Source organism: Phaseolus vulgaris, chromosome 5, assembly GCF_051622355.1.
Source record: "Phaseolus vulgaris cultivar YP4 chromosome 5, ASM5162235v1, whole genome shotgun sequence".
NCBI lineage: Eukaryota > Viridiplantae > Streptophyta > Magnoliopsida > Fabales > Fabaceae > Phaseolus > Phaseolus vulgaris.
In genome coordinates, this window is record NC_143502.1 from 11207630 (window position 1) to 11226474 (window position 18845).

At 27.5% G+C, this 18845-nt stretch overlaps 1 protein-coding gene across 1 annotated transcript; it reads right to left on the reverse strand.

Moving 5' to 3' along the window:
- Positions 1 to 10874: 10874 nt before the first annotated feature.
- LOC137835152 (sodium/calcium exchanger NCL2) lies at positions 10875 to 18297 on the reverse strand. Its single transcript, XM_068643520.2, has 9 exons — positions 17867 to 18297; positions 14857 to 15048; positions 13614 to 13798; positions 13066 to 13208; positions 12725 to 12992; positions 12260 to 12405; positions 11747 to 12005; positions 11281 to 11577; positions 10875 to 11178 (listed from the first exon to the last, which is right to left on the reverse strand). The coding sequence occupies exons 1-9, from the start codon at positions 18249 to 18251 to the stop codon at positions 10930 to 10932; spliced, it is 2124 nt and encodes a 707-aa protein (XP_068499621.2). The 5' UTR covers positions 18252 to 18297; the 3' UTR covers positions 10875 to 10929.
- Between the last annotated feature and the right edge of the window lie 548 nt (positions 18298 to 18845).

Sequence of the window (18845 nt, forward strand, 5' to 3'; positions counted from 1 at the left end):
AGTTTGTGGGAATATAGGAAAAGATATATAACAGGAAAGTTTCTCGTGAGTATCGTAATTTAATTCTTGATTTTGAAGTGCTTTAATGCTTCAACTAAAAGTCACACTGAGATTTTAATTATTTTTTAATTACTTCAAATTAATATATATACACGTAATGTTATAATTATATAATTTATAACTCTCCGTCACAAAATTGGAAATACATTTATCTCTAATGACTATCAATATTCCATAATCAAATTTGTAATATCATAAATATTTATTATAAAAGTTAACGTAGAGTTCAATGAATTATAATAGTTGAATAATTATTTATTAATTATAATAACTTATAATATCTATCTTAAGGTTAATTTAATGGTTAAAAGCAGTTACAAATACAACGAAGCACAAATTATCTTATTGAATATAATCATATTTAATGTATATATTATTATCTTTAATCCTCTTACTACCTTAAGCATTACATAATCATTTTTTCAAGTGAACATTTTCTTCTATTTTGTGACCAGTCAAAAACATATCTGTAGAAAAATACTGTCCTATATATTTTTTACGGATCGTGGATCGACTCACCCGCTTTTTTTTATCTCTAATTAATTTAATCTTACATAAATATTTGTTATTTTTGGGAAAAATCACTTTAAATTATTTGTTAACTCGTTAATTATTTGTTAACTCGTTAATTATTTGTTAACTCGTTAATTATTTGTTAACTCGTTATTATTTATATTTATAGTTTATATCCAATTATCTCATAAAGAAACAAAAGATTTGGAATATACCTTTTTTTTGTAGAAAGTGCTCGAAACAATTAAGAATGTTTCATTTCAATTTCAACAAAGAGAGAGTTCTTTTCTTTTTGTCGGCAAAAGACAGAGACACGATAGTTACCTTCAAAATAGCTTAATTTTAAGTTGACATGGAAATAAAATTAATATGACACCATATAATAATTTTGTAATTGTTAAATTTATATCGGTAACATATTTAAATTAAATTAATTAAGTTAAACCACATTTTCAAATATTAATTTTTTTTTAAGTCGCTTACAATTAAGATTTTAATAAACGGAGTTTTCAAGAACTTACCTTTCTAAAAAATAATTTTATTAAGATGGTAAATAGTTATCAATGCATTTAAAAGCAATAATATTAAATTAATTATTAAACTCATATTTTTTTATATTTAGGTTTCCGAAATACTTTATTACTTAACAAATCCTCACAAAATATTTCTTGATAAAATCTTAAGTTTTATGAAAAATGTTGTTCTTAAATGTGTTAAAGAAATTTCTTTTAAGACCTTAAAAGATGGAAGAGGAAGAAAACAAAAACTATATTTCTCAATAAATATGGTACAAGGATCGATGTAAATACTTTTTTATGTATGGTACCAGGAATAGGAATGGAATGTTATTCCTTTTTGGTGAATATTTCACCAAATATAGAAAGAGTTAGGTAAAGATATATTTGTCTTAAATACAGATGAATATGAATCACATAATATAAAAACTAGTGGGATGACATTTAGTAGATTGGTCATAGCAAATCATTATAAGTTAATTAATTTAAGTGATTATTTTTTGTGTATCTTCTTTTTTATGATTTTTTTATTCACAATATTCATAAAAGACTCAATTAATATAATAACATATAATATAACAATTTTTTATAAAATAATGTAATCATTATTTTTTATTTATTTATATATTATTTTAATTAAATATATAAATTATGTAGTCAATATCATAATTATTGTTCTGATAAAAAAAATTTAACACTCAACTAAAACATTTAAGTATCTTTATATATATATATATATATATATATATTAATAATAATTTCAGTCTCAATTATAGAGAAAAGAGTTTTCTCTTAATATTAATAAGTTGTGGTGATATATTATTACCTCAATAATCATGATGATGTAATTTCATTACCCTAACACTAATTTGAAATTGACCAGTACAGTATAAATTTGCATATTAAATATGTATATACATGGAAGCAAAGTTAAAAATTCAATACTAAGTAATTGGTGATAAATAATTGAAGGGTTAAATATGTTTTTTTTTTATGTTAGATTGATTTTTATTTGTAGTATGTTAAAATATTTTATATTAATTTATCACTAATATAAATATTATAATATAATTTATATTACAGATTTATTTGTTAAATAAATAAAAAAATTAATAAACTTAATTTTAATAGTTTTCTTAAAATGAGTATTTAAAGAATTTAAAATTTAAATTAGAAAAAAAACTAATTCGATAATTACAACAGTGAGATGAAAAAAATATTTAATCCATAATTAAATTATTTAGATATAATTTCAACTTTTAGTGAAAATAATCACGGGTAACTTTTCCTTAATCTAACGTGAAGAGTTTTGTAATATGGGTTGACTATGTTTACGCTTAAAAAAAGTTAAAAGCTAGTAATGTTAAGAAATAAAAATTAAATAAAAAAGGTTTTTTGAAGGAGAAATATTGATTGAAAGAGCAATTTTGATGGTAAATGGTGAAAGAATATGCGATGATAAGGTTTCTGGAGAGGAGATTAAATGATGATGACTAACGATAAGACTACCAGAATCTGTGCCGTCGGCAAATCCGCGTGTGCAACACTTGTACGTCTATTCTTTGTCAACTCTAGTTAGAAGTAGATATCATAAATATATTAATTTATGATCCTCATATCTCTACTCATATAGTCAGATATCTAAGAAAAAATATATTAATATTTTAAGAATTTAAATTTATTGAATAGATTTGTGTTTTATCTTTTAGATATTATACCTATTTTCGTGTTCATATTCGTGTCGTATCAATGTGATGCTATATAGATTAACCGTTAGTTCATTAAAATAAATAAATATAATAAAAATTCATTAACTAGTATCTATATCATGTTTGTTAGTAAAATAAAATTAAGTATTGAAAATTATATACGAATATACAACAATTTATATTTCCTGATTTTTTTGCCTTTATTTTTAATCAGTGTTTTAAGAAGCTTTTTAATATTTGACTTGGTAAAATTAATGCAATTATATATAATACGAAAATATTTTATAATTTCAATTACTTAAAATCATACATAGTTTTACATAATTAATGTAAAAGTGTAAAACTTTGCATTGTAGTAGAGACTATTTTTTGTAACATTCTTGTATTGCAAACCAGTATTATAGTTTATGTATTAAATGAGATAAATATTTATTTATACATAACTATAATATTTAGTATCTAGTTTTTTTAAATTTATAAATTATATTTTTATTAAAATTTATGATTCATAAATATTTTAAATATACTAATTTGAATTTATAATGTACCACTGATTGAATTTATAATGGACGATCAGACCTAATAAGGATGATATAGCCTAACTGATAATTAGGGAACCAAAAACTAATACGTAATTAACTTCATTAAAAATATAAAATCATATTTTAAAATCAAAATTGACTTTTCAACCTATTCTAATATATGTTCATAATCAATGATCCATTAAGATCTTATAAACATGCAATATATTATTAAATAATATTTATTACTTTCACTTTCACTATAATATTACCAAATTTTAATTTAAACATCAAAATATATTTCACATATACACTATAAAAAAATCTTGAAATAGAAACCAAATTTTAGAGACCAAAATAATTAGTTACCATAGGAACTAAAATAGAGACCTTTTTAAAAACTAAAAAAGATTGGTTTTTAAATTAGTTTCTATTATTGTTAAATAGTTTCTAAATTAGTATCTAATTAGCAACCAAGGTTTTTCTACCAAATTTAGAAATTAAATAATTGGTAGTTAAAATCTTAGTTTCTAATTAGATACCAATTTAGAAATTATTTAACAATAATAGAAAATAATAGAAACTAATTTAGAAACTAAATTTCTTTTTAGTTTATAAAATGGTCTCTAATTTAGTTACTATTGCAACTAATTATTTTAATTTCTACAAATTAGTTTCTATTTCATGATTTTCTTGTAGTAATATATTACTCCGACTGTTTGAGACAAAATGCAAAATGATTAGATGATTATGTAGTACATACAAAAACAGAAAATAAATAGTTTAAATATAAAATTGATTTCTTAATTGAAATGAGAACGTCTCTTGAAACCATTTCAATGATACTGAGCAAAGGCTTTTGTCAATACTAATTTCAATGTAGAAATATAGGTGGTTTTCCTTTGAAAATATGTTTGAACGAGATTGAAGGAAATTTTTCATTTTCCAATACGAAATTTGATTGTTGAATTGGATTTAGTGTAGTTCCGCCTGATTTAAATGAACTCAAATTCAAATATCAAAATAAGAATTGCATTTATATATATATATATATATATATATATATATATATATATATATATATATATTCAACCGGTTATATCAAAAGTATGTATGTGGAAGGATTGAGAGGTCGAGAGGTTAAAAGAAATTAAGGACAAGTACGAACGATAATAGAAATATTATGTGGAAAAGCACACAAGTGTCAATGTTAATAAGAGATACGCATGAAAGATAAATAAAATTAATTAAGTACAAAAATCAATTAATAAGAGATAAGTAGAAGGATTAAAATGATGTGACAGACCCAATATGTCCATTAATAAGTAGTATAAAGAGATAGAATGTTTAGTTCAGTTTTATGGTTTTTCTGTGAGATAATTAACACAAATTCTGACTTAATCTTCGGAGTGTTCCTGCAGGTACTACCCCACAAATCGAGAGACCGAGAAGTAGTTGAAAAAACACAAGAGATCGAGAGAAGAAGTACGAACAGAGGATAGGAGGGACCAAAAGGAAGAAGTGAAGGCGGATTCTGAAGGCACTCTCTCCCACATATTTAGTACAAGTACATTTTTACGCCGACTGTGGGGCAAAGTGTGAAGCATTGAGGAAAATGGTAGTCACAAGGGGGAAGAATCATATGGAGGAGGAAGAAAGTGGACAGGAGGACTCAACTATGTTTATGTTGGAAGAGTTGCATAGGGAGTTAGAGGTGTTGAAGAAGAAGAATGTAGATGAGATGGAAGCGTTAAGAGCCAAAAACATATACATGAAACAGAAGCTTAATGAAGAAAATACTATGCCTTTGAATTCAACGCATGAGTATGTGGAGACAAGTACATGACCAAATCCGAATTTTTTTGATAGATTTGAAGTATCTTACAAAAGGCCTTGAACTGTATCTCATGATGGTTATGGGACAACAATAAGAAAGCACCATTTTTCTGAAGGAATTATGGAAGTATCGTTGCTTGACAACTGGAAGAGTCTGACATTGGAAGTACTGATCCCAACTAACATGTTGCGGTGTACATTACTCAGATAAGCTTGTACACTTTAGATGATGCTATTTTATGTAGAGTATTTCCGACAACGTTGAAAGGAGTTGCGTTGAGTTGGCTCAAAAAATTATCGACGAACTCTATTGATTCTTTTGATACACTCGTGATGAAATTTGGAGCTTAGTTTGCTACCAGTAGGGCCACATCATCTCACATTTATTGCATTGGTGAATATTTGGCAGGAGAGGGGGGAATTGTTAAGGGCGTTTATGGAGAGATTCGGACGAGTGGCTTTGAGTATTTGAAATTTAAGTTTTGAGGTAACCATGCACGGTATGGTTACGATACTAAGACCAAGACCATTTGCTGATAGTTTATGTAAGTGACCTGCAGTCAATCTTGACAAGTTAAGACAAAGAGCGACAAAGTTTATGCAATTAGAAGATTTGAGAAGCTTCAAGAGTCAAATCAGGATGGAATAGGGGGTTGACAGGAAGGAAAAGGATGGAGGAAGATGGAAGAAGCTGAAAGATACATACAAAGGACCACGATTTACACGATATTCTTCACTTAATGCTAACTGAGCAAAGATATTGGAAGAAACTCTTCATACCGAGTTAATTCCTTTACCAAGGAAAATTCCTATTCCAAATAATGTTGATCACAACAAGCATTGCAGATATCACAAGAATTTCGACCATAACACGGATGATTGTGCAAGATTAAGAGATAAAATCAAAGAGTTGATTCAAGCAGGACATCTTAAACAATATGTGCAAAGAAATGAAGGGAGAAGATTTGACTCAAGAGATGGAGGTATGGAAAAGAGTGGGGGAAGAAGTTGGGAGCGAACAAAGGAGGAAGGCCGAGATGGAGAAAGGGAGAGAAGTTGTGAACCGAAAATGAGAAGATATTATAATGATAAAAGGAGGGATAGAGGGGACAATTCCTAGACCGCAAAGGGGGAGAAGTCCAATAAGGTCGATAAGAGGAGTGATCAACACCATATCCGGAGGGTTTGCAGCAGGAGGAGTTTCGTCACCGTATAGAAAGAGGCATGTAAAGTCATCAAGAACTACTTATTCAATTTATAAAAGAAGTATGCCGACAATAACATTCACAGACGAAGATTTTCAAGATATTGACCTTAATCAAGATGATCCAATGGTGATTACAATTGAGATAGAAGATTTTGTGGTTATGAAGACGTTAGTAAACCAAGGAAGCTTCATTAACATTTGAATTGGGACACATTTTTTAAATTAAACTTATCAAAAGATGAAATTCAACCACATTATGAGAAGGTGATTGGCTTTTTGGGAGAAAGGGTGACAACGAAGGGGTACATTGATATGAGGACAAGGTTCGGAACTGGAAGTTTAACTCAAGTCATTAGTGTTTGTTATATGGTGATAGATGCTAAAACATCTTATAATATTTTGCTTGGAAGACCATCTTTAAATAAGTTGGGAGCAATAGTATCAACGCCGCTTTAGCTATGAAATTTCCAGCTTGCCGGAAGGAGGTGGAAACGGTTTATGTAGATCAGTGTACAAATCGAGAATGCTATTTAGCAAGCTTGAAGGTTGAACTGATGTTGAGGAGTAGAAATAAGGGGAGTTTGATGAGAAGATGACAGTAGTCATGGAAGATATTGATCCGAGAACGGAGGAAGAAAGGATGGAGTCGAAAGAAGATAAAATGGTGTGTAAATTAGATGATGAAAATCATTTCACGTATATGGGAAGTTCAATTCTGAAGGAAGAAATGGGGGTGTTGGTGAAGATTTTGCAAAAAAACAGATTTGTTTGCTTGGAGTGTAGAAAACCAATAAAACCGAGTATTATATAAAATACAACCATTTGACGAAGACTGATTATTCTTTAGAACACAACCATGTTTGAGTAAGACTGAGTATTCTTTATACCACAAGCACTCCTAACTAAGACAAATTTTTCTTTGGAACACAATCTTCCTAGCTAAACAACTAAGTATTTTATAGATCCAACCACTATTGGCTAAACAACTGCGTATTTTTGGACTTTATCACTCCTGACTAAACAATTTTGTTTATAGAAAGAGGTGTGATCTAAAATATCACAAGGTTTGTTAACTAAAAGAGTCTAATGTCCTAAGATGGATATAAGGTCAGAAACACTATTTTAGGTTCCTAAATGAATACAAGTGTTTATACTCACACACTAAGGCTTAAGAATTGCTAAAGATAAGAGCTTTTGTTCTCATTCTGATTATTATTATCAACCTTTCTTATTATTTGTTAATTTTGCTAATAAAAAAAAAATCATCAACCTTTCTTCTTCATGATATCTTCTATATAAGAATGTTAAGAAGAAAATACCATTAAAATTTTTTTTAGAGCCATTATAAGGTCTTGCATTGTTCTTCTTCTTCATACTGCGTCTTTACAAGTTCAATTTCGTAGATGTATTAATTTATTCATGAAACGTTGAATGCGCATAACTTGTTCAAGCAACTTTATGATGCAGATATGACTTATCAAATCTAGGTCTGGTAGCTTCGTTCCAAACTTGAGTAAAACAAGGAGCCTGACATGATGGATTGTCTTTGTAAGTATGATATTTTTCCTTTTCAAAAACTAGCAGCTTTAGGCACTTTCTTCAAGAGATCTTAATATAGACACTTCATTGTGAGGTCCTTTTGTAAAAAGTAAAGAGAAGATTTTTTTTTTGCAAGCCTAAAATAAAAATTTATAAGAACTCAACGTGTACAAAGAATCATTTAGACTATGTGTACAATGAATGATTAAGACTATGTGTACTTATCATCTATCCAAGCAAAAAATTATCAAATGAAGTTATAACAATAAAATGCTAATGTCTATTCAACCTATACTTATTGTCTAGTCAAGTAAACACTTATTAGATGAAGTATATGAGCAAAATGTTTGCGTTTGTTTGGCTAAATGAAGCACTTGCATTTGTTGAGACTTTATGCTTATAAAATTATGTTTTATAATTTTTTATTAAACACATAATAAAAATAAAAGATATGGTGTGTAGAGCATTGATCTAACAATGCATGATATACATAGATGGTGGATCCTAGTTGGATTGGTTTGTATACCTGTTTGTGTTGGTATATACGTATACAAGGTTTCACCCTAGATGGATGGTCCTAAATGGATTATTTGTATGACCCTCGATGAGTGTTGTAAGGATACTTAGGATGATAACTTGGGTAACTGTGATAACCAGACACTTAGATTGATAGAGGTTATTTGGTCACGTGAACATGACCTCAAATGGTGGAAAACTAAATAAGACTTACATATATGTACATCTAGCTTGATAGTAGATGTTTTGTGCCACCATGACATTGGGAACATAATTCATGTTATAGTATGTGTTTGGTGTTAACCTTTAGTGAAACTTGATTATCATAATTTAAAGTCTTATAGAAAACATAAATTTAATCATGACATATCATGAGAAATATTAAAAAAAAAATATGAAATGAGTCACTGAGATTGATTTTGCAAAATCCTCTCTTAATTAACAAGAAAAATTGGCACTTAAGTGTTATATGATAAACATAGTGTAGTTTTGATACTACATTCTTAGTTAACTTAGTTTATTGAAACCAAAGTAATTAGTTGAGGTGGTTATAAAAATAAGATGGTGTTATAATTTAAAGAAAATAGGACAAATTATTTTTATATATTAACTATAACTTTGAAGAATTTTTTAAAATATGTTAAAAATAACTTATGAACATAATTAATGTTAATTTTATATCTTCTTTTGAACATCGGCGTGTTTATATTATAAGATAAATTCAAATAATACGTACATACATTTTTTTTTTCAAAAATGCCCTAATTTAATTTCATAAGTTAATAGCGTAGTGAATATTTTTAATTATTATTTCTATCACATTTTTATCTTCTCTTAAAATTTAAATTTAGTTATAGTGTCATGGATGTACGCCTTGATTTCCATATAAATTTAACTACATAATTAGTTATTCAATTTTTTAAAGTTAAATATTTATGGTATATTATATATTATCAATTTCTAAAAAAAAATTAGTGCGTTGACAGGAATAATAATAATAATAATAATAATAATAATAATAATAATAATAATAATAATAATAATAATAATAATAATAATAATAATATCAAGTACTTAGTTAGGAAAATATTAATGAATAGATTTAAAAATAAAATTTAATATTTATTATTATTAACTAACATGTCAAAATTATATAAAAGGTAAATTCAAATTAATTCATTTTAAAACAACTAAAAATTAAATTTTTATAAGGACTAAATTTCAAATTCACAAGTGATTTTTTTTTTTTTTACTTTCTTTATCTCTCATATTCGCATTGTATCATATTTTTCTTTTATATAAAAAAGGAGAAATAAGAAAACAAATATTAGAAAATAATGGAAAATATAATAAGTAGTACAATAAAATAAAATGCTCATAACAATGCATATTTTGTTTGTCGCTCTCATATTTTGTATAAAAATATTGTATAAAGTAACATTTTATTTTAAATTTCTTTATATATAACTTCTTAAATATCTATTGGACTTTCTTTTAGAACATCACAGTGTTAATAATGTATTTTGTTTTGACAAGTAGTGGATTAATGAATATCTCTACTTGAGGAAATCAATCTTAAATCCTTATACGGACGTAACACGTGGCTTTCTTTATGTTTTTTTACATAAATTTTGAAAACCATAAATAGTATTCTTATCTCATACACGTGGCTTGATGCCGACATGCCTTTAATTTTAATTATTTAGAGTCATTTACTTTTCCAATATTATATTAAAAATTCAAATAGTTGATATCGGGGATTTAAACATATTTCACGTGTAACTTGTAATTGATTATAAACATTATGCAAAAATTTATTCAACTAGGATTATTATAGTGCCACAAATGAAATTAATATCTGATTAACTTTATTAAAGGAAACTATGTAGAAAGACAAAACAACAATATCAGCTCATGGACACGATTTTAAATAAATATTCACAAATTTAATTTTATATTAAGGAGTTTATTGTTAATCAATAATTGATTTTTGAATTAACAAAAAATAGGTAATTTATATAATGAATAGAAAGTCAATTGTCATGTTAATTTTCTCTTAAATGAAAATATTAAAACATAAACATAAACTAATGTCACATAAATACTACCCGACCCATTAAATTCATTTCTTAATATTATTAGATAATATAATATGGATATTACTCAGTTGCAACCGAGTCATGAAATTCAGATTGTTAATATTCATTAGATATTAATAATCGGTAGAGTATCTTAAAAGTTTTAAACTAATGGTAATTATTCTAAAGTAATCTGCAGGTGTATTTGATTAGATTCGGCACCTTATTTGTATGGTTATTATTAAGACACGTAATGAACTATACCACTTATAAATACAAGTCAAAATATACTTTTCATCCATTCAATATATGTACTTTTTATTTTAATATTATTATACTCTCAGTGACTTGTCAGAACAGAATAATTTAAAAAATTTACACTACAAAGTTAACTAAAGTTGAACTCTTTGAATTGGTCCAAGACTTGAGAGGTTGTTAATTATAACGAAGAACTTGGTCAAGTACAAAAACCAAAACCAAGGACAATGGGTACAAGAGGATTGCGAAGAATGATGAGCATAGAGGAAAAATGGAGAGAAAACTTGCAGTTAAGCCTGCTATAGCACAAACAATACCAACAACCAGCAATTCAGCTGAATATTGCCAAGTGACTTGTCCCACACTGATCAGAACTGAGATTGCAAAGAAGCCAAGAATGTTATTCATGAACACCCCTCCATAAATCTGTAATGATAAAAAATATTTTGAAGTTCTCAGAAAATGGTTTATGCATATATACTGATTGAGTTTAAGGAATGAAATTGGTGAAGGAGATGAAATTCTAACCTCAGAAATGGCAAGAGAAGTGGTTCTTGGCTTCTTATGGCTTGCTTCTTTGATTGCTGAAGTTGCTTCTCTAGCATTTGTGGCCAAGGGGACTAGAATAAACGACATGAAGAATGGATGAAGTCCTACACTGTTAGAGAAGTTGTGGACACTTTCTGTTAGAGGCTCTGTCAAAATGGATAGCATAACAATTCCTAGCATCACATACAATATGGCCTTAAACCATGCCCATGTTGATTTATCAACAACTGCTTTCCTTTGCCTCTCTTCTACCACCATGTCAGCCTCTTCCCAGGTCTTGTATGCACAAAATCAAAGAATCTTAACTTGGCATTGCTCACTTTGGACAAATCAAATATGAAGCAGGACAGTTAAAAGTTCATAATTTAAACTAAATTCCTTCAAAATTATATTTTTGACCCTATTTTTTTGTATTTTGGACAAAGGGGATTGAGAATATAGTTACCTGATACATATCTTCTTGAGACTCAGAATGTGACACTGGAGCAGGAGCTGAAGTTGAGCTAAGCCATTTGTGAAACCCAGCAACAAATTCATCCTCATTAATTATGCGGTCGTTATCAATGTCAAGTTCTTTGATGACAAGAGCTACTGCTTCTTCCACTTCCATTGATGCTTTGACAAACTTGATGTTCATGATTAGTTCTCTCAACTCAGATTGGGAAATGAAGTTATCTCTATTGCGATCAATTTTCAGAAACAACCTGGTGATCACAGAGGCTATGAGAACTAGGAAGTGGAAAAAGCAAAGAAGGAATGTTATGAATTTGTCGTGGTCCTAGTTAGACTAGTAAAGTGTACAGTAATATCAGGATTTTCATGGAGTTAGAAGCTTCTAGTAGGTGATATTGTGTTTACATTTTGAACTAGTAATAGTAGTAAATGGTTTTGAAATGGATTTCACATCTAATAAAATGTGTCGTGATTGTACCAAGAAGTTTGATTGAATAATACTGACCCTCTGATAGCATGTTCATCAGGTTTTCCATCTACTGTGAGAAGGCTACCAATCACATCACTCTGAACAAGCTTCAAGATTTCACATATAAGCTGTTTCTTTCCTTCACGTTCTTTTCTTTTGTTTTCAATCCATGGTCCAAAAACCTGTCAATGTTTTCAATAATACTACTCATCATAATGAAGTTCCTGCTAGGCATTCTTAATTTTTAGATTGTCTGTTTCTGAATCGATCTTCCATTTTCTTCACAGTTTCACCAAATATTGTGAAGACTGGCTTTGTAAAGGAGGGGAAGGAAAGGCATGGAGTGAAAATTGCCTTTCTGTTCCTCTCATATCTATCATCACAAAACAACTTTTAAAAGTCTTGGCCTTGAACTTTCAACAGATTTTAACCGATAATAAAAATGTGTTTGAAAACATACTGCTATCACTTTTCTTCAAGACACAGTGTATTACTATGTACCTGATATATATTTTTCAGTGATTTCATTGAAAAATACTGTTTCTCTAAAGCATGTTGTGTTTGATGAAGCCATTTTGTGAAGCCACTAACAAATTCCTCTTTGTTTATTTTTTTGTCACCATCCAGGTCAAAAATTTGTAACACCTCTTTTACTTCTCTCTCCTCATCGAAATTGGTTTCAGTAACTTTGTTTTTGAGCAGAAGATCTTTAACCTCAGAAGCTGATATACCACTGCTCCCATCTTGATCTATTTCCCTATATAATCGCCTGCAAAGTGGTGTGCTTATAAATAGCTTGTCACAGGTAAAACTTCCAAAGTAGCAGTTCTTCGAAATCTCACCTTATGGCACTGACATTTGGAGTCCCATTCTTTGTGAAGATCCTTTGCAGGGTGTTCTTTTGAACATGTTGTAATATTCTCAATATTAAATGATCGTGTTTCACATATTCCAATCTCCTTTTCTGTACCCATGGTTCAAAAATCTGCAGTTCAAATAGCCACACTAATGCGATTAATTAAAAGAATATATAGATATAGAGATAACAGCATATCAGTTGGAGATTTCACGTCAACTGGAGATTAAGACATTTTATTGTACATAAGTACATAAGTGGGTGCAAACTTCAACTCATGAGCGGATTTTACGAGGTTGAGTTAGGCTTAAAGTCGTCATTTCGAACCTATCCTAACGAGTGTTTGTTGAGCTTATCAGACCATCTCTTATCGGACCGTTATCAGATCACTCATAATATGGGTGCAAACCTCACCTCATCTCATGGTGTTTAGGTGTTTAGTGTTTAGGTGTTCAAAACAAGGTTTATACCACACTGACTTGAACATTATTGATGAACACTTGCCACATAAAACGAAAATGAAAACTGGCAAACCTGATAAGCGAAGTACAGGAAGAGAAGAATGGAGGTAATGATGAGAGCAATTAGTAAGGTCACGTTTCTTAGCCCAGAAGAGAAATGGAATAAATTTGGGACTTGCATGATTGCAAATGGTATCACTGAGCAAACCATGATTCTTGCACTGTAACTGGTTTCCAAATCCGTAGTAATTCCATAACCTTCACATCCACCAAAGATAACATTTTTCAGGCTCAAAACTAAAAATTGTACCATTAGTACCTAAGTTCTCTGTATAAGAGAACATAGAACATGAAATGGAGAAATGTGTAAAAGAGAAAATGAAATGAAATAAAATGAAAACAAGGTAACATAAAAAATGTATATTGGAAATAAATTAAACTTAAGAGATAAAATTGTTTGATAAATAAGAAAAAATTGATCAATTTTACTTATTAACTTCTAACTCACTAATAATATTTTTAAATTGTTTTTGTTATTTTGTTCTTTATATAGTCTGTTATGAATGTGCTATAACTAAATATGTTGTATTATTGTATATAAAATTAATTATATAAATAAGAGTAGAAGAAAATTTGAATTATAGATTATAATCTACTTTAATTTCCTTTACTTTGCTTGGTGCTTGTGCTTTCACACTAAGAAAAAAGTCATATTGTACAGAGGTAATTTTCTCAACCACTTATTTCATGATTTTCTTTTTCTTCTTACTTTAAAGAAGTTAATGTACATACACCCCATAGAAGTTAATGCCATTTTCTTAGTTTCAGTCACTTTCCTTTTCTCAGTTGATTCACCAACCTTAGGGATTAAGAATTATTATCATGCTAAATTCAATAATTAAAACAATTTATAATTATTAATAACGTGTGTTAAAATACTATTATTTTTTTAATCTTTTATATAATATAATATGTAAAAAATTAAGTTTTTAAACTATTTTTTTAATTTTAATTAAAAAATAATATATCTAATGAAGTGGTTGAACAAATTGAAAATATCAACCTATCTCTATATTAATAAAAAATTGATGAAGCTATATGTACAGAAAGAGAGCAATAATATAATTTGGATTGATGAAGCTAGAATATTTTCCACCCATAAATTTAAATGTTTCCTCTACTTATAAAAGTGTATGAAGAAGATAAGTGGTAAAAGAAATAACCCTCACTATTATTATGAGTAGTTGAAAGAATGCAAGTTTATTACTTGAAACATTAGCATATAAAGAGTTAAACAAAAGTGAGTTATGACAAACCAGTGAAGAAGGTTTTAATAGTTTTGTGATGTGAGTTAGAAGGAGGAGAATGATGCTCAAATTCTTGATTGCCAGCAATGACACAGCTTCCCCAAACTACAGTTAGAAGCAAAATGGATGATCCAGCCAATAAGCCAATCCCACTCATAGCATATTCTTTTGCTGTCTCCTTATTGCTCACAAGTCCAGAAACTGATCATACAAAATAATCATTCAATAAAATTATTTATAAAAGACTGTATAAAACAAAACAAAAAAGACAATTTAAGAGACCTATAAAAAAATTTATATTACAAAGGTAGTGGGATATAAAGAATGAGAAATTCTACTTTATTTCATGCATTTTTTTTTCTGATTTACTCTTCATTATTAATTAAAATTTATTGAAAAAAATCAAAAAGATTTTAAGTTCTCATTTTATATTTATAGTTTTTAATAAATTATATTCAATAATAATATGTATTATATATAAATCATTTTATCAAAAGTTTGTGGCTTAAATAAGTTTCTTATATGATTACATTTTATTTTGAGTATTTAATTATCTTTTTAAGTTAAGTGTAAATTAAACATTTTAATTCATATATATAACTAATTTTTATTTTGAGTATTAGTATTTTTTTTTAAATTGGCTATAAATTAAATATTTATTTGTATTTATTTTGATTTCATTTCTTAAAACATTTTTAGATTTTCGTTTTAGTCTCTTAGTACTTGACAAATAATATGTTTTGACATCATATATAATTAATTGACACATGTAAAATAACTTAACAAATAAATAATAATATTTATTAAATAAAAAATGTAAAGGAAAATTTTATTGTATACTTAAAAAAAATCAGTTATAGGTGCTTAATCAAAATGTGTTGATAACACTTGTTTGTAGAAAATATCAAAAGATATTAATTTACACACTTTTTTTATTAAATAAAGTCTATGTTAGCAAGGTTCCTAAAAGGTTCCAAACAAGGTGCCTCACAAAACAGACTATTCTCTCATAATTTTAATTATCATTGGAATATTAGTATAATTAGTATACCAGGTTTTAATGTACTTTTCGGTGGAATAAAATTTAGGTGAAAATTTCAAATAGAAACCAATTTTTAGAGACCAAAATAATTAGTTGTAATAATAACTAAATTAGATACCAAATTTAGAAACTAAATAATTGGTAGTTAAAACCTTAATAGCTAATTAGATACCAATTTAGAAACTATTTACCAATAATAGAAACTGATTTAGAAACCAAAAATTTATTTAGTTCTTAAAATAGTTTCTAATTTAGTCACAATAACAATTAATTTTTTTTTTCTAAAATTGTTTTATATTTCATGATTTTCTTATAGTAAGGACTTAGTATAAATAACAATAAGGCTGAATTTCACTTATGTGTATAATGATTTTAACACTTATTAATTAAATATTTATATAGTCATTATTTTCAATTTCATTATTAGTATTTAGACTATTTTTTTTCTTCATTTATGTGTTTCTTTGACAAGTTATAATGGTATTATGATAGAAACATTAATCATGAATGTAAAAGTAAATGTTTAATTGTGAGAAAGAATATAGAGATTATTGATGAAAAGTGAAATATGTATATTAAAAAAGTAATTTAATTCTTAATCATAAATAAAATTATTCAACTTAATTAAAAATATTAAAAAACTCCAATATATCTAAATATAAAGCACAATTAGTTCATACGAAAACATATAGAATTGGAAAGTGCTGATAAAAAGAAGATAGATGTGGAAAGTATTACACTAATATAATTTATACATAAATTTTTATAAATAACTAATCACACTTTTTTTCATGATAACTACAACGAAAATTGAGTATTAGTAAATGTATATTTTTTCATAAATATACCCATAATATTATTGACAACCACAATATTTCAAAATTAACTACCAAGTATGTGTTAAGACAAACTTTTCTATAAAAGCTTTGTTCAAACCCTTAAAAATATAATTCTAAACATATAAATAATTTTTATGAGTAGTTAATGACTATGTAGGCTAAGATTACACTACAACAAAATCATAAAATAAAATCATGAAATAGAAACTAATTGTAGAGACAACAAATAATTAGTTATTATAATGATTAAATTAGAGACCATTTTAGAAACTAAAAATATTTTTATTTTTAAATTAATCTATATTATTGTTAAATGATTTTTAAATTGGTATCTAATTAGCAATCAATGTTTTTCTACCAAATTTAGAATCTAAATAATTGGTAGTTAAAACCTTGGTAACTAATTAGATACTAATTTAAAAACTATTTAACAATAATAAAAACTAATTTAGAAATTATTTTTTTTAATTTCTAAAATATCTCTAATTTAATTACTATTACAATTAATTATTTTTTTATTTAAAATTAATTTTTATTTTATAATTTTTTTAGTGTTAATTATCCTTATCAGCTAAGCTAAACTTGTGGAAGACAATTTCAAAAGGAACCGGGTTTAAATGCTATGCTGGTAGAGGAAAAGTCACAATCCCTCACGCAAACTGATATGAAATGAAAGATTAAAAAATTATTAAACTGAGATCATGATATGACAATATATATATATATATATATATATATATATATATATATATTTCTAGTTGTCAACACATCAAGTATTTTTCGAGTTTCTTCATCGTTTTAGCTTTTAAAAGTATTTAAAAGATTAAGATTTTTAAAAGACTAAAAAAAAGATGTATTTAAATTATTTTTATTTTTAATTTTAAAGTTTTAAAATTATAGAATTATTGAAAGTATTACAACAATAATGTACTTTAGGTATCATATATATATTAAGATTACTATTGACATTTTCACTGGTTAAAAATGGAAAACAGCTTCATACATCATATAATTTTTCCAGTTTTTATATGTATCTGCAACTGCATGAGGCATGTATTCACTTCAAGTAGAGCAATATGTCACAAAAGCAGAATAATTTAGTTTTGTTTCTCTCAAAAAGGTAAGAGATGAAACATACCAAGAAGAATTAAGGACTCTGGAAGGGCACCTAGGATGTGAAAAGCACTAGCACCAAAGATACCAGGGCCAAGAATCTTGAAGATTTGTTCTCCACCTTTAGCCAAATATGATTCTCCATGGAACAGCAAATATTCATACACCAAAATGAGAAAGAGATGGCCAAAAATATTGTTTGTGCATGGCAAGAAGCCATACATTTGTTTGCACTGCTCCTCACAGGATTCATCATCAATTCCTTTGAGAACTAAGTAAGAAGTTTCGTTGTGTTGAACTTTGTGAACACCATCTGAAACTACTTCTGGCAGATAGCGACCATGAACCCTAATTGTTGTTGCTAACAAAAGGAGAAATATAGAGTATGGTGTTTTGGAAATGTTTCTCATTTTGTTTTCTGAATTGAGTAAAAGGAAAGGAACAACATTAATTTGATGACTTAGCTCCATTTACATAAAAGATTTTGATAAATACTACAAGTAATGGTTTGCGCTGACAAGAAATTGAAAGTAAACAAATGGGTTTACTTGCTACACGGTTTCAAGAATACTCTGTCGTACCAGGACTCATTCTTCTAAATTTAATTATTCCAGGTCTTCAAATTTTTATATTAAAAATAAATATGTCAAAATATCATTATAAACTATACTACGAGGATCCGTACGACCGACATCATGGTTCGGAGCTTGGCCATTGGGCTGACCGACACTATAAACTCAATTACGTTTAAGTAGAGTTAGTGAAGCTAATCTGACATCAATAGTTAGGTAATGTATTTCTAAACATGACCCAAGTTTTCTAATCTGGTCCAATAAGAAAGGTCTACCATAACAATATAAATAGCACAGATCAGGTACGTCATTATAAGTATTGAACAATTACTAAATCTGATTTGAGTGTTGAAATACCTTCTGCATGTACCATCCAAGTCGAGATTACGAGGAGAGGAAGAAGTTTGTTGGAAAGAAAATTGAAGTGCGATT